A 25,898-nucleotide genomic window follows, 5' to 3' on the forward strand; every position below is an offset into this window, starting at 1 on the left:
TTTTTTAAAATTTTAAAAAAAAAGATTTATTTATTTGTTAGAGAGAGAGAGAGAGAGAGCAAGAGAGAGCGTGCGCACAAGTAGGCAGAGTGGCAGGCAGAGGCAGAGAAAGAAGCAGGCTCCCCTTTGAGAAAGGAGCCCGATGTGGAACTCGATCCCAAGACCTCGGGATCATGACCTGAGCCAAAGGCAGCCCTTAACTGACTGAGCCACCCATGTGTCCCAACAAGGAAGTTTATAGTTAAGTTTCTGAATGGGTATAAGAAGTTGTAATCAGAAGGACAGTGACCAGTCATTCTCTGATGTCGAGGAAGTAGTTTTATAATATTGATACGCTTGAAATACTGTACTAGGTAATTTATAAGGAAGGTTATTCTGAGTTTTAAGATTGTTTAATAATAAAATACATTATTTATGAAATCTTTAAGGTTAAAGCATTTTAATTTGAGGTTAAGCATTTTATTTGAAGCCAGGAGAACAGGGGGAGTAGATTATTTTTCAGGAAAATTTTATGTGTTTTATGTATTCTTTTCTTTAGGGCTGATATTACAAGTAATGAAGCATTTTGGGTGTTCTTATGGATTCCACAAACATACAGAATGTAATCCTGCTGTCATAGAATTTATGGTCTTACTGGAGACAATTTACCCAAGGAGAAAGTAGGATAAAAGAATGACAAAAATATAATGAGGTGCCAAACTTTGTGACATAAATTGTAAATGCTCTAGGGACTTAAAAACTGTAAAGTTAAAATCTAATTATATGAATATAGCGTACTAGACAAGACCAAAACCTAACTAGACCTTTAGAGGATAAGAAGGATTTGTATATGGGGACAGGGGTTCCAGGTGTTAGGAGAAATATGAAAACTCACTCATTCATCCATTTAATCAGTCTTTTACATCCCTACTATGGCCTGGACATTGTGCTAGGCCCTAGGGTTTCAGAATTAAGTGAGAGCTCCTCCTTGCCTTCAAGGGGATTATGGCCCTGGTGGCGGGGGAATGGTCAAGGAATCCAGAAAGTACTAGAGTGTTGTAAATGCCCCAGCAGATAGCTGTAAGTACAGTAAAAAAGCACCTAAATCATACTGGGGGTGGGAATGGGCTAGGGTTGGAAAGGACAAATAGGAATCAGCCCGACTAGGGGGAAGCAGGCATGAGGTGCCTAGGGACAAAATAAAGGGACAGAGAGCAAACATGCTGTGACAGGTCAGATGGTGCCTGGCTCCAGTTTCCAGAAGACGTTTCCTCTGCCACCTGCTTTCCAGAGCACATCGGCGCCATCTTCAACGAGCCATGTAGAAGACTAGGCCTCTGCACCTTTGCCTAAGAGCACAATTAGCTCTCACTGAGCCATCACCCGAGAGAAGGTATAGGATATGTAGGATTATCTAAGACACATGCAATCCATCCACCCCTCCACAGAACCACTATCTCATTGGATTATATTGGACCACAAAGCGACTTGGACTGTAATAGTTCACAAAATTGTCTTCACTGACTTGAACTGCCATGTTTAGCCTCAGTGTAGCTCACACCGAGAAGCAGTCCCGTGAAACACACCGCTGTGCTGTGAGGGCACCATTACTTTGTTCAGTGTCCTCGTTTTAAAGCATGTGAAATACTTCTTTTAGGATAAGATCTAGGAAGGGGCATCGGGGTGGCTCCGTGGGTTAAATGTCTGTCTTCAGCTCAGCTCATGATCTCCGGGTCCTGGGAGGGAGTTCCACATCTGGATTCCAGCTCAGTGGGGAGTCTGCTTCTCTCTCTCTCTCTCTCACTCTCCCCCCCCCCCACCACTCATATCCTCCCCTTGTTTATTCTCTCTCTCTCAAACTCTCTCAAATAAATAAAATAAAATAAAATAAAAAAGCAGCTAGGAAAAAGTTTAATAATTTTCCTCCAGAGTATGGCTTCCTTTTTGAAAATGAGAACTATAGACCTTGATGTATCAGGTTTCTCTTTTTGTCTGACCTGTTAGAGAAGACTCAGAACCAAATCTAACCTTGATTATCATAATTTTATTTGGTCTTATATTTGAAAAATGTGAACCATCTTGACCTTTGGCCTTGGTTTTCCCTTTATATTTTGTTATTTTCCTGCAGGTGCTTTTATGTTTTAAGACTTGATGCTAGGGATGAAAAGTCTGTTGCATGCGCCACCTGAAGAAAACGGCCAGAAATGCTGAAGCTGGCAGGTTTGTGTCATGTCTTCACGCTCTCCTGGTCACAGACTGGCCCTGGTCTGCAGGCAGCGGCCGCCCCCTTTAGCTCTGTACACCAGCGGCACTTTGTTGGGTGAATGAATGCCCGGTTTTTGAATTCTGTCCTTTGATAGCTGCACACGGAGAGAGAAACAACCACATTGAGAGAGGCAGAGTCCTGAGGAAGGCAGAGGTGCTACCCAGGAGAAGGGTGGAGGCCAGCTGTCCTGCCTCACAGGACATGCTGTTGAGCCACTGATTAGCCATTGCTAACTGTCCCAAATAAGTGGTAGGTTTTTATGAGGTCTGGCCCCCGAGGCTGTTCCCTATGCTGACGTACACGAACTTTCCTTAACAGAGGTAAACTGAGGTGGTCTCTCTTTTATTAATCAAAAGGCTACAGAGACAACTCGACTTCTCTGCATAGAAGAGGAGGGTAAGAATATGTGCGTACACACAACCGCAATTTATCTTGGAGAACAGCAGCAGGGATGGCCGAATACAAGGCCTGCGAGGAGTCCTATTTCTAAAGAAGAGCTGCGTTTTCAAGATGCCGTGTTCCAAAACCCAAGTAACGGCAAGCAATTTATTACCCAGTATTATTTTGCAGTTCAGCCATAAGAAATTATAAAAAAAAAACCAACCAAAAAACCAAAACACTTGTTAAATTCTAAAACATCTTCATTTGGGTTCATCCCACGAACAAACATGTCTTAATCTCCCTGGCAAGCAGAGGAGAGGTGGCTGGGAGGAGGAGAAACACCTCCGTCACCTTTTGGTCCAATCGAATGTAAAAAGGAGGGATTTCTTTCTTTCTTTCTTTCTTTTTTCACCTGATAACCATGAACAAAGAAGTAACATTAAAATCCCAACTTCTAACCAGTTGACCTTTCCATTCACTTCACTGTCTTACAACCAGGTTCCCAGGTGACATCCTCCTTTTGTACTGGGGATACATGCTGTGTGTTACCCATACGGCTAAGAGGACAGGCCGCACATTCAAGCTGTCCCTCTCGGGTGGCAGGTAACTACTTTTTTTTGGTTTTGGGTTTTTTTTTTTTAAGATTTTTTTATTTATTTATGACAGAAAGAGATAGCAAGAGAGGGGCCACAAATACAGGGGAGCTGGGGAGGGGGAAGCAGGCTCCCCGCTGAGTAGGGAGTCCTATATGGGACTCGATCCCAGGGCGCCGGGATCATGACCTGAGCCAAAGGCCAACGCTTAATGACTGAGCCTCCCAGGTGCTCCTGGCAGGTAACTACTTAACCTGGCCTTAGGTTTCAACAGAAGAAGGCTCCTGATACCTACAGGCGTCCTGAATGGAAATGCTGGCATGTTCGAAAGAGGAGTACACAAAGAAGTATAAGAGACTATTGTTTTATGTTTCCTAGCGATGCTCTTCGTTCTGAGGACAAGAGAGGCCCAGTCTTTTCCTTTATAATTTGAAAGAATAAATGTCAATGGCAATCAATGCCAATGGAGAAATAGACTTCAAGCTACCATTCTCCACACCCTACAGTTACCCACCCACACACTCTGGGGCCCAGTAAATTCTACAGATCAGGCAAGCAGAGATGTAAATATTTCCATGAACAAAACTTGCTTTTTCCAAAGACAGGCATGGCCTAGCATGCCATTTTCTTTCTTTAGAACTTTGAGGAGCAATTATGACCCGAGGTTATACGGATGGTAAAGCAAAGGTATGTGCCTATAACAAGCATTTCTTTGAAACTAGCAGCAAGATGTGTGGGTTCCACACATCCAGAGTATAGACTGATAACTTGTAGTGATAAGTATAAAAGCTCACAAAGTAAGGCAATGCTATGCTGGTTACCTGCCCAGTTCAGGAATACAAGAATAAACAGGATCCATTTCCCCCCAAAGTGAATGGATATCACACAGGACAACACAAACCCGCTACGAGCTGGGGTGGTAGGCACACGTCTAACCACCCAGGGTGCCAAGCAATTTTTTTTTTTCCAGTGGGTGTGTGTGCTTCTGTAACATAAATGTAATTTGAGAAAGGGGCCACTGCACTTTCCACGTCTCTTTATAACAAAGTAGTAATTGTTAACAATGGAAGAATCATCACTCCTCTCTTGGGAGTTTGCCAGCTCAGCAAGAGACAATATCAATTTTCTGATGTTATCTCTCTCCGTGGTCCACTTCTTAATCCATTTCAGAAATCAGAGTTCCCTCCTTTTCTTTAAGGCAAATGAACCCCCTTTTGGGTGGGATCTTAGAGGTATCCCCCTACTTCCTCTAAACTGAAAGCCAAGCTGTCTCCTCCCCCACTTCCAACCAGGTTGCTCTGCTAGGCTTGAGTTTTGTTTCTGAACGTAGAAAGTTACTAAATGAAAAGAAAGAGGCCTCGGGACAGGAAAGCATGAAATTTCAATGGCTGACAGCCAGGCGATTTGGCCACGTAAAGGGATTCACATCCTTCTTGTGTGGCTGCAGCCAGGTTGCGGCTAGCACCACACACACTGTGAAAACATCACTTGTAGAATACAGCCTAGAATGAAGTGAGTGCTGTGGCCAGTTGCTTAGAACTTGGTGATATAAACCTAATTGATTCAGATGTTTCCCTGTGTTCCCTGCTAGACATATTAAAGACAGTCTCTCCATTGCTGTGTATTCTAAGAATGTACAAGTTGAGTGTGGTATGGTCCAGTCAGTGTGGCTATGGAGGCCATGAGAACAAGGCCTAGCAGGAAGTTGATTGTACTTAGGGTCCCAGAGAGAGGGTCCCTACGTGCCTCACAGGGGAAAACACTGGTGTGGTCCAGAGATGGAAGACAGGAGTGAGGAGAAAGTCTAGGCCAGAGCCTTATTTGGGATTTCCCTGGAAAAGGCAAGGCAGGACAGAGTAAACGGCTTCTGACTGGTTGTTTTAGTAATTCTGGTGGCCTCTGGGCTACAGCGGTGCTCTCCAGCTGCCTGGAAGCTGGCCCTGGAGTGATCTGGGGCAAGGGAAATGTGGGTTTTCCATGTGAGAGTTAGATAAGGAGGTGGTTGGGTATATAAACTTGGGATTAGCTGGTTTCTGTCTGAAAGGCATACCCATGGGCAAGCTGATAGGATCTTTCAGAATCAGCTAGCCGTGGGATAGGCAGTCTCTGCCTGGCTCCATAAGGCCCCAAATGCAAAAGCATCAAGAATACAGAAAACACAGTTAACTGGCTCTGTGACGAAGAGATGCCAAACAGATGACACAGAACCTAAGAAGACACAGAATCGCGCATGTATTTACATATGGCCCTTGCCTGAGACAACAAAGTGGGCGACTTCGAGAATCTCAGTCCCCGGTATCCTTCAGTGTGGCTCCTCATTCTTCGATAAGGACAACTGACATTTTCTCAGTCTTCGATAACAAGCTATACAAACACACTTCAATCTTCTCATCTCCTTCCTGCCTCCCTAAACCCATACAGGAAGGGGTTCTAGCACTGTTAGAGCTCGTGATGACATTCCTTTGTGACTGCAGTTGAAGGGATGTCTGCCAAGCAGATCTGCCTACACCCCATTCACAACAAAGAGAAAGCAAGCATCCAGGTGGACTCTGGGTTCTCCCTGCTTCACTTTGTAAACTACCTGTTTCTCTTATTTGGCCTGGCAGGTGGCAATGGGCTGCCTCTGGGGCTTCCCAGCAGTTCTGCTGCACTATGGGAGGCCGGTCCTTCAGTGGCACTCTGACCCACTCTGTTTTCTGAGTCCATACACACTCGGCACGAGGTCTCACCACCGCAGCTCATCACAAAGTACAGCATCACCCACCCCTAGCTTGTGCGCAGCTCAGTTCCGCAGGGCTGCTTGCAACAGACTGACATGTGGAGAGATGGGCTCTTTCCCAAGGCTTCTCTGCGGATGATCTTATTTTGCCATGCAATGTTCTGGGTGGATTGTAAGAGATACTAATGAAATAGGTTCAAGGAAAGCGATATTACAACTGTGGCAGGTCCAAGTCTCTCAGTCCTGGAAACTGATGGACATTAGTACTTCTTGGCAGGCCAGTGGTTTAGTTTGGAGCTTGGTGTCACATTCATTCTTTTGGCTGCCAGTCTCCTCAAGGAAATATGGACCTTCTCGCTTTAGTTTTCTATATTTTGTTAGTTGTTCATCCCTGGATAGGCTGCTTCATATCAGAATTAAAGGATCATTGGCAAAGTATTACCAAGACAACTCTGGTTGTTTTCGGTTTCATTGGTACATTTTGGTAGATGACCAAGCCATGGATTTGGTGTTCCTTTCTCTCTTCTCATTCCTTTTTGGAAAGAGTTTAGATGGGCTGGGGAAAGATATTTGAAGCTTTCTGATCCAATGTAAATGAATCCTGTGGTGGGTAAATAATTTTCCTCCCTCCTTTGCTCTCCTGGGGTATTTTGATGAATAATTCTTCTCAAATAAGTCTGTAAGTATTCCCCTAGAGGTAAGAAAGGTATTAAGCTCCTAGCAGTATGCCTTTAATGCTTTAGTGTGTATGGTAGAGCAAAGAGGAAAGGAATCATCACAACCTTGTGGTTTCATAGAATTTTCTGAAAGTTTTGAAGGCCACGGGCTGGGAACAAAACACTGTGGGGCCGTGCTAGTGGTGTGAGTACAGCCTCACGAGCTCAAAGTCAGGCCATACCTTTAATGTTGGGAGATTTTTATGGACGGGGTTTACAGTTTGTTTTGCTGCCAATGACAGCATATGCTTATCTTAACTCAGAAAAAAGCGTATTAATCAACCTCACCAAAAAAACCTTTTTTCAAAGTTGTGTTCCTTCCTGCCTCCCATTACTTGGAAGTCCAGTTCACAAACTACACAACTCTAATCAAACAACCTTCTTTAATAATAAATATCTTTAACAATATTCATTCTCTTTAGAGGCTATTGCAATTTGACCTTCAAATACCATGTTCTCCAGTGTATTCTGTTACTCTTTACCTGTGATAACTCGATTATGGCTTTAGTTTCTTCCTTTGATTGGTTTCATGTCCCCATATTTTTAAACAAAAGCCTCCATGATAGTAAGGAAATTTCTTACTGCCACAGCGCCACCTACTGGTCGGCCAGTGCAGAAGCATGCTAGCAGTAGCTTAACTTTGACTCACAGTCCATCTGAGTTCTGGTTTTATAAAATCAAAATTTCTTTGTCATTCTAAGAAACTGTCACTTCTCTTGATAGCTATTAAGCCTCTTGCTGTGATATAAAGTCAGCAAGTTATCATAAAAAAATATGCTCTTATTCTTACTGTTACCTTAAATTGGCCCTGACTTCACCGACTTTGATTTTCTCTGTCCTATAACTGTAGCAAGGGCTCCAGATTGTGTGGGCAAGGGTTTGGATCTGGCGAAAATAACTTGGGGAGCTTCCAGAGATCCTGAAAAATGTAAAAAAAATCCCTACTTAACACTTTATTTGATCTTGGTGAAAGGACAAGAGGTCAAATCTAAAACTAGTCTTAGGACAGGACGACAACCAGAGAGAAGAATAGCAAGGGACACCAGGCCTGGAAAACTGCCCAGAATATAGCATCAGGTGGCGGGTGACAGAAGGACCAAAGAAGGAAAGAGAGGGTTGAGAAATACATCGGACATAAAGAACGGAGAAAATAAACAGCTATGTGTATTACAAGAAAACAAACAAACAAAACCAAATCTAGGTTTTAGGGGATCACTGCCCAGATGCTGACATTGAATTTCTTGCCAAACACCAAATCTGTGCCCCTTGTTTTCTAACACTGTTAGAGTGGGTGATCAACCCAAATTCTTACCCCTCTGGCTCCAGGGAGAAAAGAACATTCTGGGAACAATAAAGGATATAAGCCGCTAGGGCAAGCATCTCAAGAGGTTTATTTATTTTCATTGTTAATCTACTATACTTCAGATCCATCCAGGATCCATGACAACTATATAACGCTTGGTGAAAGGCATAAGAATCTAATAGTAAAAATAGGTCATTCCGCTGAGAACTGCTGGGCAAATGATTTTGTTTCTAAAGTTAAAGTGACTTCTAGATCCTTAGAGTTTACGCTCCACTGGGTTTACTCTGTTCTAATAAGTCCCTTTCTCTTGTCTTACGGGGAGATGGTGAAGTGGGCAGCCAGAGTCACAATGATGTCCTGCTGCCCCACCCCCATGCAAAGAAAGAGGACATAGCTAAACTGTGTTTTACCAAGGCCCCAAATCACCAACACTTAACAAGGACATTGTTTCTCACTCCTTATAAATGAAATCTAACACTGGTGTTCAAAAGGCAGTAAGAATCCCTCTACCAACTACAGACCCGTAAGAGCTTTAAACAACAATAACAAATCGGGGTGGGGGGCGGGCAGAGGCCGGGCTCCAGGACAGAAAAGGCGCAGGCAGAAGCTAAGGCCAGGGATGAGGGCAGCTGGGACAGCCTCGGACCCTACAAGAATGGTGGTTTACACTATCAAGCCAGCACGAGAGAAATGCCAGTTATCTAATCTGTGGCTCCCTGCTATTTTAGTTCACCATCTCCACTTCAGAACTCAAGAACGCCACGCTTACAAAGAACGAAGGCCAATGGCTTTGGCTTTGAGCCAAAGGCCCTCACTCTAGCCTTCCTTCTCGAGTTTCCCAATCTGCTGACTCTACACCTTTCCTTCCACAGCAAACTCCGAATGTTTAGCTTGAAGGAGGGAAGTCAAGGAAAAAGTAATGTTCGTGGAGCATTCCAGGCCTTCTGCTAGCAGCCCTCACATCCACTACCTCATTTAATGTTCACAATTAGAAGAACACTGTCACTAGGTCACCTTTAGGGGGAAAGGGTTCTGAGTTGTTTTTCAACAGTGTGCTGGGCTGAACGAGTTATCTTATTCAGGCGCCCGATGAACAAAGTGACACAGCTTTAAGGCCTGGTTGGCTAGACTTGTAGAGGGTCAAGGGGCCAGGAAACAGACTTCTGCTATATTCATGCCGTTGATAATACCATGTTTAACCAGCTGAGTTAACCGGACTAGACAGGGGCTTAAATACCTGTCCGAGTCAGTGTGGTGCTTCCTGTTGGGGCAGAAATGTCCCATCTCTGAGAGACATGTCTACTTTGACTTACTATGGGGGTTGCTCTCCCTTCTTATGGGTTTAAAGAAAAATGTTGCTGATGCCAACCTACCCTCGTTTTTGTAGGACACCCTTCTGAACCCCTAGAAGAACACTTTAAATCTATGTGTCATAGAGAAAAACACATGCTTTGTAGTTGAAACCCTAAAGTGCCAGGTAGTTCCTGACTAGCCGCAGAAGTAACTCTAATGGGGTTAGCTGCTGCCATACTGCCAAGGCAAAATATTGATTGGGAAGGATTGAAAATACCATGTTCATCAGTGTTTCTTTAACTGAGGATCAGGAACACCAGGAAAGGCACAGAATGGAAACAAATTGAAGGCACTTTAGGGGTCCAGAGTCATTGGAGACAAAAGCAGTAAAGAGCAGGCAGCCTAAACAAGGTGATAAGAATAATGCACTTGTCTTAAGACAGAAGCAGGGAAAACCAGATATCGGGATCCAGGGAGACACACAACTTCTCTATGCTCTGTGGCTTTATGAGGCTACTGAGTTCATTACGACTGTTACAAAATCCCTAACAGATAACTTCAGTCAGGAAATATGAATTCATGATGAGATGCTGAGAGTATGAGCCCTCGAACTTCCAACTCCCCCAGCCAGAGCGCACACAGAGAGTTCAAGTCTGCACGTGACACATCAGTTGGACATACAAATGTGGCAGGCACGTTTCTTGCCTCTCCTACGCTTTGCAACCCTCCCCGGGTGCAGCAGTTATCTGGGTAGAGATACTCAGCTGTCTGTGGTGCAAAATTCTCCCGGCAACCCAGTTCCCAGGCCGTAACAGTTCCAGGGGGAAATTTTACTTCCTTAAAAATAACTACCGTATTCTAGCAATTCTTTTTTGGGGGAGGGGAAGAGCAAGTAGATATCCATCAAATATTTCTTGAATTCAGGTTCAAGATTTTCAGTGGAGAGCAAAATCTTTATACTCTTATAATATTACCTGAATGGATGTCGTTATAAAGCTTTTGTCTATATATTTTGTCCTTTAGGTCCACAGGAAGCCCATGACATATATGGAATTATCCCCAGGATACAGTCCAACCAAGTTTCTCGCTGGTCTTATAATCATTTGAATGTCTATTAGGTCCCACACACACCCTCCACACCCCAGCCCTAGACTCCTCGATGGCTGCTTCTTGCACTCGGGACCAAGTTCCCCTACACGGCTCACGAACCGGCCCTGCTATCGCCATGACCTGTTCTCCTGCTGCTCCCCGCCCAAGCTCTTAGTCCCTAGCTACGGTGACACAGGAGGGCTCTCAGGACACCGTGCATGTGCACCCCCCGACCCCGGCCCCCATTTGTGCAGGCCTTATTCTTTCTTCCTGGAACTCTTTCAGCCCCACGCCTCCCCTCTCTTGGGGGACTTATCAGCATGCAACCCTCCGCTTACATGTTTCTTCCTCTAGAAGAAACATGCACTCTAATCCCTAAAGAGCCCAGGCCAAGTCTCTGGGCTTCCAAGACGGCCCTGCTATTTATTAGCTATGAGGTTTGGGATGTGTTTCATAATCTGTGCCTTTATTTCCTCAGCTGTGAAATGGGCAACACAGTTCCTGCTCTATGCCTATTTGGTGAACAAATGAGTTATCATGTGTGAAGCATTCAGAACTGCGTCGAACACACCAGATGTTCAGCCGCTGCTGCCTACGGTTATCCGACACATCCCTAGGCCCTTGAGAACCACCCAGCCTGTACCCACTCCCTGCTGACTCTCCTCTCTCCCTGAGTCTGTAAGGGTCCCTGGCCGCAGGGTCTGCCTGGTGCACCCTCTGTGTCCCTCAGTGCCCAGCGTCTTTCTCCATGGGTGGTGCTCAGTAAGAAATATTTGTGGAAGGGAATCCACGTGATTTTCTTTTAGTTTCCTGATTACTTATCAGCATGTTTTTTACAAATTAGTACTCCTAGAAAACTCTCCCTGGGCCGATGCTGCCTGACTTAGGTGGGTCCCTACACTGAGAGGCTTTAAGACCTCAGTAGGTATCTGGCAACGGACCAACAGGCCATCACACTAGTGTGACAGGCCCCCGACCAAAGACAAGGGCTCCAGCGTGTGGCGGAGCCAGCGGGAGCTACTACGGGTGGGGATCCGAGATGAACGGGGAGGAACACCAGTCAGACACAGGCCTTTCTACTAGATGCTGCAAATCCCATTACACTCTCCCGGACCGAGAAACGTCGTCTACCCCGAACTAGTTCTGGAAAACCATTCCATCCTCAAGCGGCCATTTGCAATGCTTCAAAAGCCCGGATGCTCCTTCATTCTTTGAACTGCACGTTTCTTCTGAGGCACAAGTGAGAACACGCCCAGGGTGGCCCCCGCCCCGTCATCCCAGCCTCAATGGCTGTGCCCACTGACCTGTGGGGCTGGTGATGGGTGCAAAGGCCGCAGCGTTCAGGCTGCCCTGGAGTCCATTCAGCTGCCCTTCCGCGGAGGAGCCCCTGAAACACAAGCAGGTCGGTCAGACAGCAGAAGGGAGGGGGAACTCAAATCCCCGCCCTCTGGGGGCTCTGCCTTGTTGTCTTCACTGAAAGGACCTCTAGGACCAACCTCTCCCTTCTTCTGAAACATTGCCTTGCTCCCTCCCCCAGAAGGTAGTTTCCAGAAAACACATGGCCGTGACCATGGCTCTGTCTCCGGTGCCTCACACAGCACCTGGTGCCTAAGAGGCACTCAGCAAATGCGTTTATCGATGAATAAAATGCTGTTCCCAGCACTGATCTGGATAAATCACGAGGTGAGGCATTATTTAAAAAACCAAGTTTCAAGTAGGCCAGTGGTTCTCAACTGAGGTACAAAGGAGGGACAGAGATTGCCCTGATTCCTGCCCTTCCACAAGGGACATTTGGCAGTGTTGACACATTTGGGGGTGTCATAGCTGGGGGGTCTACTGGCCTCTGGTGGGGTGAGCCAGGAATGGAGCTAAGTATTTCCTATGGCACGCTGGAAGGTGTCCGCAAGGCCCAAGATGTCTGCAGCGCTGAGGCTGAGAAGCCATTATACAGAAGCACCTGCCCTCACGGCAGCTCTGACAAGACACAGGACGCAGGGTACTGCATGCTCTGGGCCCAGATTCCACAGCCACATGTCTTAGAAATTCTGTGACTCGCTTACAGACCATGCCAGGTCTCCCTACTACAGGCTCTCATTGCATTTACAAAATTATAATTATGAGACCGTGTAACTGGTTGCTTTAGTTCTGTCATCCTCGCTAAAAATCTCCACAAAGACAAGAGATTTTATCCGCCTTACTCACCGTTGTCTCCATAGCTCCCAATACTGCATTTTGCACACATTAGGTATTTATTAAGTATTTTAAAAATAATCTGATCCATTGTCCCATAAATACAAATTACTAGTTAGACCCGTCTACTTTGCCTTCAGTTGATGTGTGCAAATTTTACCTTGGAAGATTCAAATTTTCCTATGCTCAGTTCATTATTTGTTGAGCAGCGTTCAATCCAACCTGTGAAACCCTTCTCTGAGCACTAGTTTTCCATTTGTTCATCCATGCAAAAAATAGTTCTGGAGTACTGTGCTTGGTACTAGTGAGGAGGTAGATATTAGGCAAATACACAAGGTACAAACTATGTGATAACTGCCAGGGAGAAAAAGCACAAGGTGATTTAAGAGGATGAAACAAGGGGATCTGATGCAGATGGTGATGAGAGTGGTCAAGGATGGTCTGAAAAAATCATATTTTAGTCGAGTTGTGAAGTTATGAGAAGTAGGGATTGGCCAAGAGTAGGGAACAGGTAAGAGCTTTCCATGGAGAGGAAACAGCATATATGTATAATGAATCTGAGACAGAGGTTTAGAATGTCCTACGAGCCTTTAAAAATGAACAAGGTGGAGGGGCAGGCAAGTAGTGTCTGCCAAACATCCTTGACAGGAACCACCTGGGATCACTTCTTCATCATCGAGCTTTCCAGGCCCTTCCCTTGGAGATACTGACTCAGTGGGTCTGGGATAAAGTCTGCAAACTGAGGCTTCTCCTAGCTCCACAGGTGTCTGGTTTCTATCTCTAGAGAAGTAAGGGAAACGTTGACTTGCGGGTAAGGGGAAGGTGGCACAAGGGAGACCCTGGCGGATGCTCAGGTGATCAGGTGGTCCCTACGCCCTCAACAGAGACACATCCCTCGAGAGCACACCCCAGCAGTGAGGCGAGGATGGCTCTGTCTTGTACCCTTCCCCTCCAAGAAGCTGCGGTCCGGGCCCTGCCCACTCCTTTCCACTCGCCTTTGGAGGACAAGGAACCTGGAGACAAAAAAAAGGAGAGAAAGGAACAGAGGGCTTCTCCCTTTTCCCATGAGCCTCAGCCTTGGACAGCTACCCCTGAAATGCTTACGCATTTTATTTCAGCCCTTTATGGACCCAAAGAACTACCCAAAGCATCTACAGCTAATATTGGCTCTTCCAGATCCAAGTGAAAAAGGAAAAGTTCTGGAGCCTGGGATGGGTTCTTTCCTCCATAGAAACTAAAAACCATCCAAAGAAATATCACAAACCTTATGGCCGCTTGACCACATGAGGGGCAGCGAAGTCTAGAAAAGCCACTGGGCTGGTCTCAGGATCACAGAGGAATTAAATAGTGAAAGGGAGAGAGGCAGGCAAAACACTGGAGTCAGTAGAAGAAACAAAAGCGGGGAACAGGGATCTACCGGAGGGATGAGCAGAGCTCTTACGTGTTTACAACTCATGAGTTCAAGGTCCTCAAACTCCTTGTCCTCTCCCCTCTTCTCTAGAATTCTTATCCCGCCCTTCACCTTCATGGACGTCCTCCTGTTCCTCTCCCAACATCTCCTGCGCCTATGACTGTCCCCCTTGTCCCCAGCTTCGGTCACTCTTCCACACTCCTCTCCCCATCCATTTCCGCCACAGGCCTTGGGAGCGACGTCTGATTCTGACTTCGAACACTGCTCATGGTTCTGCTGTTTCTAGCATAGGCTCCCCATTTTCCCAGCGGTGGAGAAATGTGTCCAGCAGCCGTTCAAGAGGAAATTCAGAGTGAGTTTTTTCCATGAAAATGCTGGTACGCAAAATGGTTGGGGTCTGTGTTTTTACTACTTCAGGCACACCAGGGGTAAATAGGCTTTTGTGGTGATGACATCATGTCCCTGGGAAAACACATTTCAGCTTCTGGACAACCCACTCCTAAAGGAGAACTTTTGAACCACAGCTTGTTTATGATGTATGTTAATCTGTATGTTAATTTGTACTTGCTGGCCTCCTTCTGCAATAATTCTTTGCTGCTTTCCTGGGAGCACCTGTGTTTTGGGAAATAGTTACACAGGAAGGTATGTACGTGTTCCCTTGCTTGTCTAAGTCAGTCACTGCTTTGACGTCAAGACACCTCAGAGGGTTGTTTAGGATTAAATGATATGGTGAATCTTAGTGCAGTGTCTGGCATTATATTAATGGCTAAATAAACATTAACTTTTATTAGTATTGGTATTTTTACTTAGAAATACCAACCATCTTTGCATTCGCCATAAGCCTATCTATCCACTGAAATACTAAGTCGGGGGACTCGGTGACTCTGATTCAGTATGGAATAGGACTGTGAAACAAACTACAGAAGAAGGACCACAACATATTCAGAATTTAGACATTAACAGTAATTTGCTATTAAAGTCAGAAGGTAGTTAAGTGGCAATCCACCAGGCAGAAATCGCATGGTCAAAATAACTCTTCAACTCCCCGAAGAGAGGTCTATTGGAGATTGACAAATGACCTCTCAATAAATCCAATATACACGTATTTTCAGCATCAGAACGAACCACCGTTTCTTCACCTGTGTGAAGTGGCTGGCCTGTCATCTAACATGGATTTCTGCATAAAAAGAGCACACAGCACGGGGGAGGCTCATCCTACCTGAGAGGCTGGTAGGGAAGGAGATGCATGGGCAGGAAGGATACATCTCCCGTCCAGCCCATCCCAACCCATCCCAAGAGGAACGTCGAATGGAGTCAGCTGCTACTGAAATTGCACATTCTCTTACTCTCTGGAGAGCTGAATGTGCGAAGTTACATGTGTGTCTGATGCAGTCCCATTACCTGTCGCTGACCATAGTACATAAGGAATATGAAGAGGTGGCTAGAAGATGAACTCAGAAAAGTGACTTCTAAAAGTTTCAAGAATTCTGCAGAGAGGAAAACCGAAAAGATGGGACAAGAGAAGTGCCATTAATTTTATACTACACCAAAGTCAGTTTAAACCAAGAAGAGTGCTACATGGGACTACGTAGACCCACGGCGTTTCTTAATTGCACTTCTTGGAAGTGGGGCAGGTTCCAGGAGATGGAGGAGCCCAAGATACAGCCCAATGTCAGGAGTTTGAGACTTCCTACAGTCTCAGCTGTGGTGCTGGGCTTAGTTCAGACCTGTCTCCAAAGGACAAACTGTGTAATTATCAAAAGCCACTGAAGGAAGGGCTGGCTTCCCGGGGAACTGAGCACCTTCAGTGCGGACATGACACATGGCCATGCATACATGATAGCGCGATGGCAGCAGTGAAGAAGTCTAACTAGAAAAATTCCATTAATAATGACAGGCTCTTTTCAACTAAGGCAGGACCTTCCCTTGGGATAGATTCAGGGCCAGTAACTGAAGAGTTTCTTTAGGTATTAAGTGTGCACTTTCTAACCCAGAATTCAATTTACTGGCTTCACTCTGCCTACTCCTTTGATCTCTTGCATTTTCCTGAAGTCTAAGAAAAGGCTTGACTCTGAGGAGGGGAGAACAGCCTCTCAGCCTTTCCAAGAAACTGTTTCAGTAATGCATTACAAATAAATAATATCTTCATAAGCAGAAATATTGTCTACATTTATTATTGAAAGATTTCTTCTAGTTCTAGTCTCTACTTCGGGTATACATGCGGATCAGACAGCTGGCTAGGAATTCCACTGGCGTCAGGAGCACACGATCCAGCCGGCCTATGAGACGGATCATCACCAGTCAGGGAGGGTTCTAATAAGCAAAATCCCTCCTATCCATTTTGCTGGTAAGGCTTCTGACGTGCTTTTTCGTGATCTTTATTTCCTTTATTTGTGGTTTCCTCTATTCCTTTTTTCCCTCCTCCCATTATTTTGATCAGTGGAAACTTTACTGAAAGTGATATCCTTTCTTTAAGATCTGTTTTGTTCATTACTTCACAAGATTGACTGTGGTTTGGTGCTATATTGTTGTTCTTCGAGTTCTTTTCAAGACTTTCCACATCTCTAACACAGAGGTACTAGTTTTCTGTTTCAATGGTTTCGTAAAAGTTTATCTTGGATCCATGCCACCCCATCAGGGATGACCTTTCTACAGAAGTTGGGACCCACAAAAGAAAAATGCTCAGGATTTCGCAGGAAGAGGAGAGCTAGAGATGCTGGCCTTGCCGGGGATGTGGCTGACAGGAGGGGTAGCATTTGAGAAGGTCCTGAAAAGAAACCCCAAACTTGATCATTTTTAAAAATATTGGTGAAACCAACCTCTTTCAATTCCCAAAGGAGAGAAGAAATCTCAAGGTACAAGTTAGATTAAAGAACTAAATTCCAAAAGGAACACGTACTGATTTTTCTTAGCAAACATTTACTCACAGATGAATCCTCTCAAGTTTCTCACCACCTACACGTGCACAGGTGTCTCTGTGCTTCTTCCTTTTATCCATCAGGCCAGGGATTATGTATGCGTTGCCCAAACAGAAGCTAATATGCTAATCCTTAACAAGTAACAATGAGAACATTATTAATTTGCGTTCTGGTTCCAAAACCAATTCAGGAAACACATCGCGAAGTCAACTTCTGTGTAATGCGCACACGACGCCATTTTCTAACTTCACTACACATGGGGGGCCGGGATGGCTCAGTGGGTTAAAGCCTCTGCCTTCTGCTCAGGTCATGATCCCAGTGTCCTGGGATTGAGCCCCGCATTGGGCTCTCTGCTCAGCGGGGAGCCTGCTTCCTCCTCTCTCTCTCTCTCTGCCTACTTGTGATCTCTGTAAAATAAATAAATAAAATCTTAAAAAAAATACACTACACGTTATCTAAGCCATAATCCATTATCTTTGCTGCTATATTCCTTTTTATTCCTAATATTCTCTCTGTGGTTCTTTTTCTTCTTCTTCTTCTTTTTTTTTTTTTAATTTACTGGATTAGTCTCTCCAGAGGTGAGCCCCTCTATGGTTTATTGTCAGTTTCATTCATCCCTTCACCAAATACTGAATGAGCATCTACCATGTGCCAGACATTGTTCTCTCCTGTTCTCCCATGTGCCAGGCTGTTGTAGGGGATTTCTGTATTTTATTATTTTATTTTGATTTTGATTAATTTACTGTTATTCCTTTTATAGTTTTTCAAGTTAAATGATTATCTCATTTATTTTCAATCCTTGTCTTTTTTATTTTATTATTTATTTATTTGACAGACAGAGATCACAAGTAGGCAGAGAGACAGGCAGAGAGAGAGGAAAGGAAGCAGGCTCCCTGCGGACAGAAAAGCTGCCTGCCTCCCCCCCTACTTGAGATCTCTGTCAAATAAATAAATAAAATCTTAAAAAAAAAGTGCAAACAGTTTGATATGGGTTTTTTTGAAATGTGTGGAGCCTTCACTTGTGATAGCATATGTTGAAATTTTGTAAACATATACTTGAAGAAAAGATATATTCTTCCTTTTGGTTGCAGGAGTCTATACATAGCTATTAATATTTTTCAGGTTATGAGTTCTGACTCATAAGCGGGTTGTAAAATCAATTTAGGGGACCCTACAGTATTTGTAAAATAATAGGAAATATTATTTTGTGAAGCTTTATTTCACATACATAATATAGACATTTTTACTAGGTTGCATATAAAGTTTAATTTTTTTATTATAAATGGTGGTCAGAAAAAGATGAAAAGCCACTGTTACTCTGCATTTCAGATATTGAATATCCTCGGAAATTTATTTGAGGGACCAATCAGTTACCAATAGTAGTAGATTCAAATAAATTACCCACTACAATCGATAATTTTTCAATTTTTCCTTACACTGTTGCCAGCATTTGATTTATATATTTTAAATTTATCATGTTAACTGCATACCAGTTCTTTTCTTTATTCCTATTAGTGATTTTTGCTTAATTCTGTTTTATCTATTGCTATACTCATGTTCCTTCTAATTACTATATGGTTTACCTTCTTCTCACCCTCTGCACTGTGTGATTTTACTTTAGGTATTTCTCTTGCAAGCCGGCTATAACTGAACATGTTTAAAAATGCAATTTCATAATCTAACCTTTCAATAGAAGAGTATAATCCTGTTAATACTTACTGTGACTACTCATATAATTGGATTTATCTCTACTATCTTAGTTTTTATTTTCCACTTATCACCCTTTTTCTTCGCTTTTTTATTTTCTTTTCCTGCCTTCCACTGGATTCAAAGTTTCTCCATTCTCTCCTCAGTCCCTCTGTTGTTTTAAAAGCTACAGATTGTGGGGCGCCTGGGTGGCTCAGTGGGTTAAGCCTCTGCCTTCGGCTCAGGTCATGATCTCAGGGTCCTGGGATGGAGCCCTGCACTGGATTCTCTGTTCAGCGGAGAGCCTGCTTCCCCCCGCCTCTCTACCTGCCTCTCTGCCTACTTGTGATCTCTCTGTCAAATAAATAACTAAAATCTTAAAAAAAAATGCTACAGATTGTATGTCAATTATTTAGCTGTTTTTTTCTAAGTGTAAAATTTAGCTTTTTTAGTTCCAATAGGAACTCCCCACCCCTACTCAACTATGATAACAAAAAAATTACTCCAGACATGGCTAGACATCCTCTGGGGGCAACATCTTCCCCAGCTGAAAAATTACTGTTTTATTTTCAATTAATGAGCTCGGTTTCTTAAGTCTTTCCTCTTGCATAGGGCACTTTCAGGCCCTGACATGCCACTTGAGCTGAACTCTGTCTAGGCTGTCACTACCTGCTTCTAAAGCAGAGCTCAGAAAGCTTGTTGTTTCAACATCATTCACTGATTCTCAGTTATTTCTGTCCATTTGGGGACCAAGGAGATGTTTCCCTTGTTCTGAAGCTCAGTTAGACCCTTCTGTTTTTTTTTTTTTTTCTTTCTTTCTTTTTTTTTTTTTTTTTAAATCACTGCTATGTATTTGAAGCAGAGGGAAGGCATTAAGTGTAAACTGTGGAGACAACTTGACTGGAAGTCGGTACGTCCAAATTTAGTCTTTTGTTTTATTTGAAGCTAAGCCCTTGCCTTCAATAGTCATTAGAGTTATTAGTGTTCAGGATCTCAGAATGCATTTAAATTTCCACAGCCTTGTCAGTTAGAGGCAAACCACACTTAGGAATATCAGCATAATAACAACGAAAATGCCATCTTTTTAAATAGGGAACAACAGCAGCAGCAGAAATTATAACTATACCAACACACATGCATTGGACACTGATGTATGTCAGGGAAATACATGGTTTCATTTAACCCTAAGAACCACTCCATGATGTAGGTAGTATTTTACAGATAATGAAACAGTGGCTTAGAGGTAGCCCCAAATAACAGCCAACTGACAAAGGAGCCAGGATTCAAATTTAATTAGAAATCCTGGGCTGTTAACAACTGTGCTCTCCTGCCTCCTGTACACTACTACCCTACGTGGTATAAATAATTACTGATGAGGTCATTGCTATTTGGTGATCCCTGACACATACACCCTGATACACAATACTGCACCATCACCACTTCTGGCACGTCTCCGTCTTCACCACGGCCCCCTGTACCACCACTGCCTGAGAGGTCGTCATGAATAGAAGCCAGCCCAGGGACTGAGGAATATACACTTCTCTCCCCTCTCTTAAAAATAAACTTCCTGGAAACTAGGCTTGTATCTGTGCTGTCCACTGGTCTTATCAGCAATATTTAGAGCAACGCCCAACACAATGGACATTCAAGATATGTGTGATAAAGGGTAAAGACAAGGTATCTATCCTAGAGAATTATGGGGAGAAGAGCACATATAAAAAGGAAAAATCAGACAAGGAGGTAGATGATAGAGTTAGCTGAGGCACTTGGAAAAGCTGGATCAACGTGATAAATTAAAACCTGATCTTGAATAAAACACAGGACTTAGATTCAAGAGGGCAAAGGGTGGGGCGCCTGGGTGGCTCACTTGTTAAGCATCTGCCTTCGGTTCAGGTCATGATCCCAGGGTCCTGGAATCGAGCCCCACAACAGGCTCCCTGCTCGGCTGGAAGCCTGCTTCTCTCTCTCCCATTCCCCCTGCTTGTGTTCCCTGTGTCTCGGTGTCTCTCTCTGTCAAATAAATAAAATTTTTTTTTAAATTTATGTTTTTAAATTTTTTATAAAATATAATGTATTTTTATCCCCAGGGGTACAGGTCTGTGAATAGCCAGGTTTACACACTTCCCAGCACTCATCATAGCACATACCCTCCCCAATGTCCATAACCCCACCACCCTCTCCCTCCCCCCGCCCCAGCAACCCTCAGTTTGTTTTGTGAGATTAAGAGTTACTTATGGTTTGTCTCCCTGCCAATCCCATCTTGTTTCATTCATTCTTCTCCTACCCCCTTAACCCCCATGTTGCATCTCCACTTCCTCATATCAGGGAGATCATATGATAGTTGTCTTTCTCTGACAAATAAATAAAATCTTTAAAAAAAAAAAAAAAGAGGGCAAAGGGCACAAAGGAGAGGGGGAAACATGAGCATGTGGGAACAATAAATAGAAGCATGGGTGTAGAGCAGACTGTAAAATAGTACAGGGAAGGCTACAGACACACAGAGGACATATTGCTGAAGGCTTTCGTGTCAGAGTGAGGACTCAACTTTATCCTGTAGCCACTTGGAAGTCTCCAAAGATTTTGGAAAAAAAGTTTCAAAGAACTATTTTAGAGATGATATTTTAAATTGCCTCCTAGGCCTACCCATGTACCCTATTTTTTAAAGAACAAATTCAGATAGTTTAAAGATTTCTACCTTGTTCTACTTGGGGGTTCTACAAAAACCAATCTTGAATAGTTAATATATTTGAAAATATTTGAAAAAAACTTACATCCAATTTTTAAAATTTAGCAGCATTTAATTATGCAGTATTCTTATAGTTTTTTAGTCTCCCCTATAGCTTTCATTTTTAAATTTTTTTAAATTAAAAAGTTTTAAACTTAAGATTTTATTTATTTATTTTTTCATAGAGGGAGACACAGTGAGAGAGGGAACAAAAGCAGAGTGGGAGAGGGAGCCCAATGTGAGGGTCAATCCCAGGACCCTGAGATCATGATCTGAGCCAAAGGCAGACGTTTAACAACTGAGCCACCCAGGTGCCCCTACTTTCATTTAAAAAAAAAGATTTATTTATTTGACAGAGAGAGAATGGGAGGGAGGGGTAGAGAGAGAGGGAGAGAGAATCCCCAGCACACTTTGTGCTGAGCGTGGGGCCCAACATGGGGTTTTATCTTACAACCCCTGAGATCATTATCTGAGCTCACACAAAGGGCCAGATGCTTAAATAACTGTGCCACCCAGGCACCCCAACCCTATATCTACTTTAAAAACCTTTTTGTTATTTTTAGTTCTCTTCTTTTTATGGCAGAGCTAAGTTTATTTTCTCTTTCCCTGTTTGCTCTACCCCAAACTAAATAAGGTTCTGAATTTAACTTTTTATTGCTTTTCACTTTATTTATATTCCTTTTTTTGTTTCCTTTGACCTGTTTTTCTTAGTTTTGTTTTATTCACCCTTTTCTAACATCAAGAAAGGAATCCTTTAGTTCAGGTATGACAAACATGTGGTGTGCATATTCATTACTCATACTCCCTGTCTGTGGCAGACATTACTAATCTATCAAAGCACTCTTTCTTGCTGGGCTCGGAGAAGTGCTAATAATTCATGTCAACAAGACACTCTAGATAATCAGCTGCCGCCAGTGTATCAGTTGAAGCTAATCTGCCATTTATATCCTGGTTAATTTCTTTTCAATCTTCCTACACTGTAACAATGAAAATAACCAAGATTATGAACTTACCTTTGAGTATATCTTTGACTATATTTCAAATGTAAGTTTTGATAAATACAGTTCTTTTTATTATTTTTAAAAATATTTCAGCTTTATTGAGGTATAATTGACATAAAATTGTAAGATATTTCAATTATCTATTGTAGTGATTTGACATACATACACATTGTGAAAGGATCCCCACCCACTTTCTAGCTATTTGGTGAGAAGATTTAAGCTCCACTCTCTTAGCAAATTTTAATTATACAATACAGTGTCATAAACCATAGTCACCACATTTTACACAGATCCTCAGATCCTCTGTAGCTGGCAGTCTGTACCCCTCCCTGTTTCCCCACCCCGCTCCGGCAACCACTTTCCTACTCCGTTTGTTTAAGTCTGAGTTTTTTTTTTTTTTCCCCCAACTCCACATTTAAGTGATACCATGCAGTTTTTGTCTTTCTCTGTCTCTCTCACTTCACTTAGCTTAATGCCCTCAAAGTCCATTCTGTTGTCACAAATGGCAGGATTTCCTTCTTTCTCATGGTTCAGTAATCCTTGTGTGTGTGTGTGTGTGTGTAACATCTTCTTTATCCATTCATCCACTGATAGACACAGAGATTCTTATGCTATCTTGGCTATTGTGAATAATGCTGCAATGTACAGGGGAGTGCAGGTATCTCTTCAACATCCTATTTTCATTTCCTTCAGAGGCATATCCAGAAGTGGGATTCTGAATCATATGATAGCTTTATTTTTTATTTTTCTGAGAAACTGCCATACTGTTTTTTATAGTGGCCACACCAATTTATATTCCTACCAACAGTGCATATCCTTGCTAACACTTACCTCTTATCTTTCTGATGACAGTGAGGTGATATCTCTTTGTAGGTTTGATCCGCCTTTCCCTGATGATTATAATGTTATAATGTCATTATAATGTTGAGCACTTTCCAGGTACCTGTTGGCCATTTGTATGTCTTCTTTGGAAAAATGTCTTTTTGGTTCTTCTGCCATTTTTAATTGGATTGTTTGTTCTTGCTACTGAGTTGTATGAGTTCTTCATATATTTTGGATATTAACCCCTTATCAGATATATGATTTGCAAATATCTTCTCCCATCTGACAGGTGACCTTTTCATTTTGATACGGATTACACTGAATCTGTAGATTGTCTTGTGTAGTATTCACTATTAATCCTTCCAATCCATGAACACAGAATAACTTTATTTTTGCATCTTCTTTAATTTCTTTCATGAATGTCTTACAGAGTTCAGTGTATAGAACTTTCACCTCCTTGGTTAAATTTATTTCCAGGCATTTTTTATTCCTTTTGATGCAATTACATTGTTTCTTAATTTCTCTTTCTGAAGGTCTGTTGTCAGTGTATAGAAATGCAACTGATCTTATATATTGGTTTGTTTTGTTTTGTTTTTAAAGATTTTATTGACTTATTTGAGAGACAGAGATCACAAGTAGGCAGAGAGGCAGGCAGAGAGAGGGGGAAGCAGGCTCCCTGCTGAGCAGAGAGCCCGATGAGGGGCTCAGTCCTAAGATCCTGAGATCATGACCTGAGCTGAAGGCAGAGGCATAACCCACTAAGCCACCCAGGTGCCCCTGTATATTGATTTTGTATCTTGAAACTTAACTGATTCATTTATTAGTTATAACAGTTTTGTGGTGGAGTCTTTAGAAAACATTACATATTTTCTATATATAATATCAAATCAGTTGCACATTGTGATAGTTTAATTTCTTCCTTTCCAATTTGTATGCTTTTTATTTCATTTTCTTGCCTAACTGCTTTGTTTGGAATTTCCAACACTATGTTAAATTAAAATGGCAAAAGAAGGCATCGTTGTCTTGTCTGATGTGTATAATTCTTACTTTTAATATAGTTTGCAATAACATTCTGATCTAAGTTACTTAAAAGAATGTTTAAAAATTCCAAAATTATTTGGGCATTCTATCCAGACTTTTAATATCTCATTTTATTGTAAAGTGGTTTGAGAATGATGTAATTCTATATCATCACCCTACATAATTACTAATTTTTGAGGCTTTAATTAAAATATTCTAGTTTTGAAAAATATTCCATGGGAGCTCTGCAGGGCACAAAACTATATCTATTAATTTAATCTCACTAATTATTATACTGTTCAAAACCTTTCATGTCCTTAAGTTAGCTCTATTTTGCTGGGAATAATGACTAGTACTTCTATTCCCTTTCTGGAATTCATTATCTTAGGGTGAATCCACCTTTTGTCAACATTTCTAACTTTATATACTTTGTCCTCAGAATTCTGAAGGAATTTTTGAAGTCTGTCCTCTATTTCACTAACTCAATTTTCTGCAGTGCCCAATTTATCGTGTTTAGCCCAATTTTTCACTTAGGTAGTTTTCATATTCTCCCTGACCATAGACTACTTAGTCTCTACGTGAGATGGCTTTTTTAAAGCTCTACACATCAATGTGGTCTATACTTAAAATTTTCAAGAATACACATTAGGGATTTTCTAAAATGTTGTTCTCTCACTTGCTTGAATTTATTTCAGAGGCTGGCAGCTCCCCTGAGTCCTCTCCTGAGCTTTCTTTTAAGCGATATCATCTATTCCTAGGCCCCACTTATTTAAATATTTGCTCGTCCTCAGAAAAGAACATCTAAGTTTGCCATTAAAGACTCATGATCATGGAGGAACTGATACGGATTCTATAAAACCCATAAGATCCTGCCCATATCTTTTAAAAAGGGATTTTCCTACTCAGATAAGAGAGAAAAGTGAGACATGGGAAATATCCAACAGTTTTGTTTTTTAAAGATTTCATTTATGTATTTGAGAGAGAGATGGCTAGAGACGGAGACAGTGGCAGAGAGCAGGAGCAGGGAAGAGAGGGAGAAGCGGGCTCTGCACTGAGCAGGAAGCCCAACATGGGGCTTGATCCCAGGACAAAGGCAGATGCTTACCCACTGAACCACCCAGCTGCCCCAGTTATATTACCATTTTAACATCCCAGTTGCAGGGAGGAGAAGTAAGATTTTAATGTAAATTACCCAAGTATGAATCACCAAAGGAAGACCCACCATTCCATGACTCTCACATACTTCTCCTCCTCACTGGACCACACACATGCCAGCAGAACTTCTGGTTCCGTGTGGTTCCTAGCACCCAGCTCTCTGACCAATGTCATCATCCACGCCAAAAGCAAAACCCTGAGATATCCTAATGCTACCGCTGAAGTCCAAATGCTGAAGGCTGAGAGAGGAAAGAGTCTAAGTCACCCCTTGACTAGCTCCTGAGCCCTCTTCGTACTTCCAGGCCCTTCCCCTTAGAGTGAGAGGGTGTTGTCTTGTATATTCCATTCATTTTCTAGACTTCACTCTCATAGGAAGGCAGTATATGAAAGCCTTCAGTATTGTTCTTTAATCCAATCCTTCCCGGGCTACATCTAAAAGAAATTCTCCCAACACTGCAGTAGGAAAGTGACAATAATTCTTCCCCATTTTGAGTATTTCAGTGGCCACTTAAGTAGTAAAACTGGTGTGGAAAGGGACGGGAGCGTGCTCTTAAGTGCTTACATTGCATTTTCCCGGAGGCAATATTTTAGGATGATTAACTTGTCATTTGCTGCACAGAATGGATCTGAA

The 25,898-nt window shown here is 42.7% G+C and overlaps 1 protein-coding gene across 19 annotated transcripts in view; it reads right to left on the reverse strand.

Annotated features, from left to right (window-relative positions):
• TTLL5 (tubulin tyrosine ligase like 5) overlaps positions 1 to 25,898 on the reverse strand; it is a 282,938-nt gene that overhangs the window by 37,131 nt on the left and 219,909 nt on the right. For 11 of the 19 annotated variants that reach the window (XR_009355825.1, XR_009355827.1, XR_009355826.1 and 8 more), the window contains one exon: positions 11,644 to 11,726. Coding sequence is in view for 16 of the 19 variants with exons in the window: in XM_059182762.1 (XP_059038745.1) it covers positions 11,644 to 11,726 (83 nt within the window). In the remaining 3 variants the exon portion in view is untranslated. Of the gene's footprint in view, positions 1 to 1,996; positions 2,340 to 7,450; positions 7,574 to 11,643; positions 11,727 to 25,898 lie in introns of those variants that run through there. The other 8 variants (XM_059182754.1, XM_059182751.1, XM_059182748.1 and 5 more) reach the window with 3 other exon arrangements.

This window comes from Mustela lutreola, chromosome 7, assembly GCF_030435805.1.
Source record: "Mustela lutreola isolate mMusLut2 chromosome 7, mMusLut2.pri, whole genome shotgun sequence".
NCBI lineage: Eukaryota > Metazoa > Chordata > Mammalia > Carnivora > Mustelidae > Mustela > Mustela lutreola.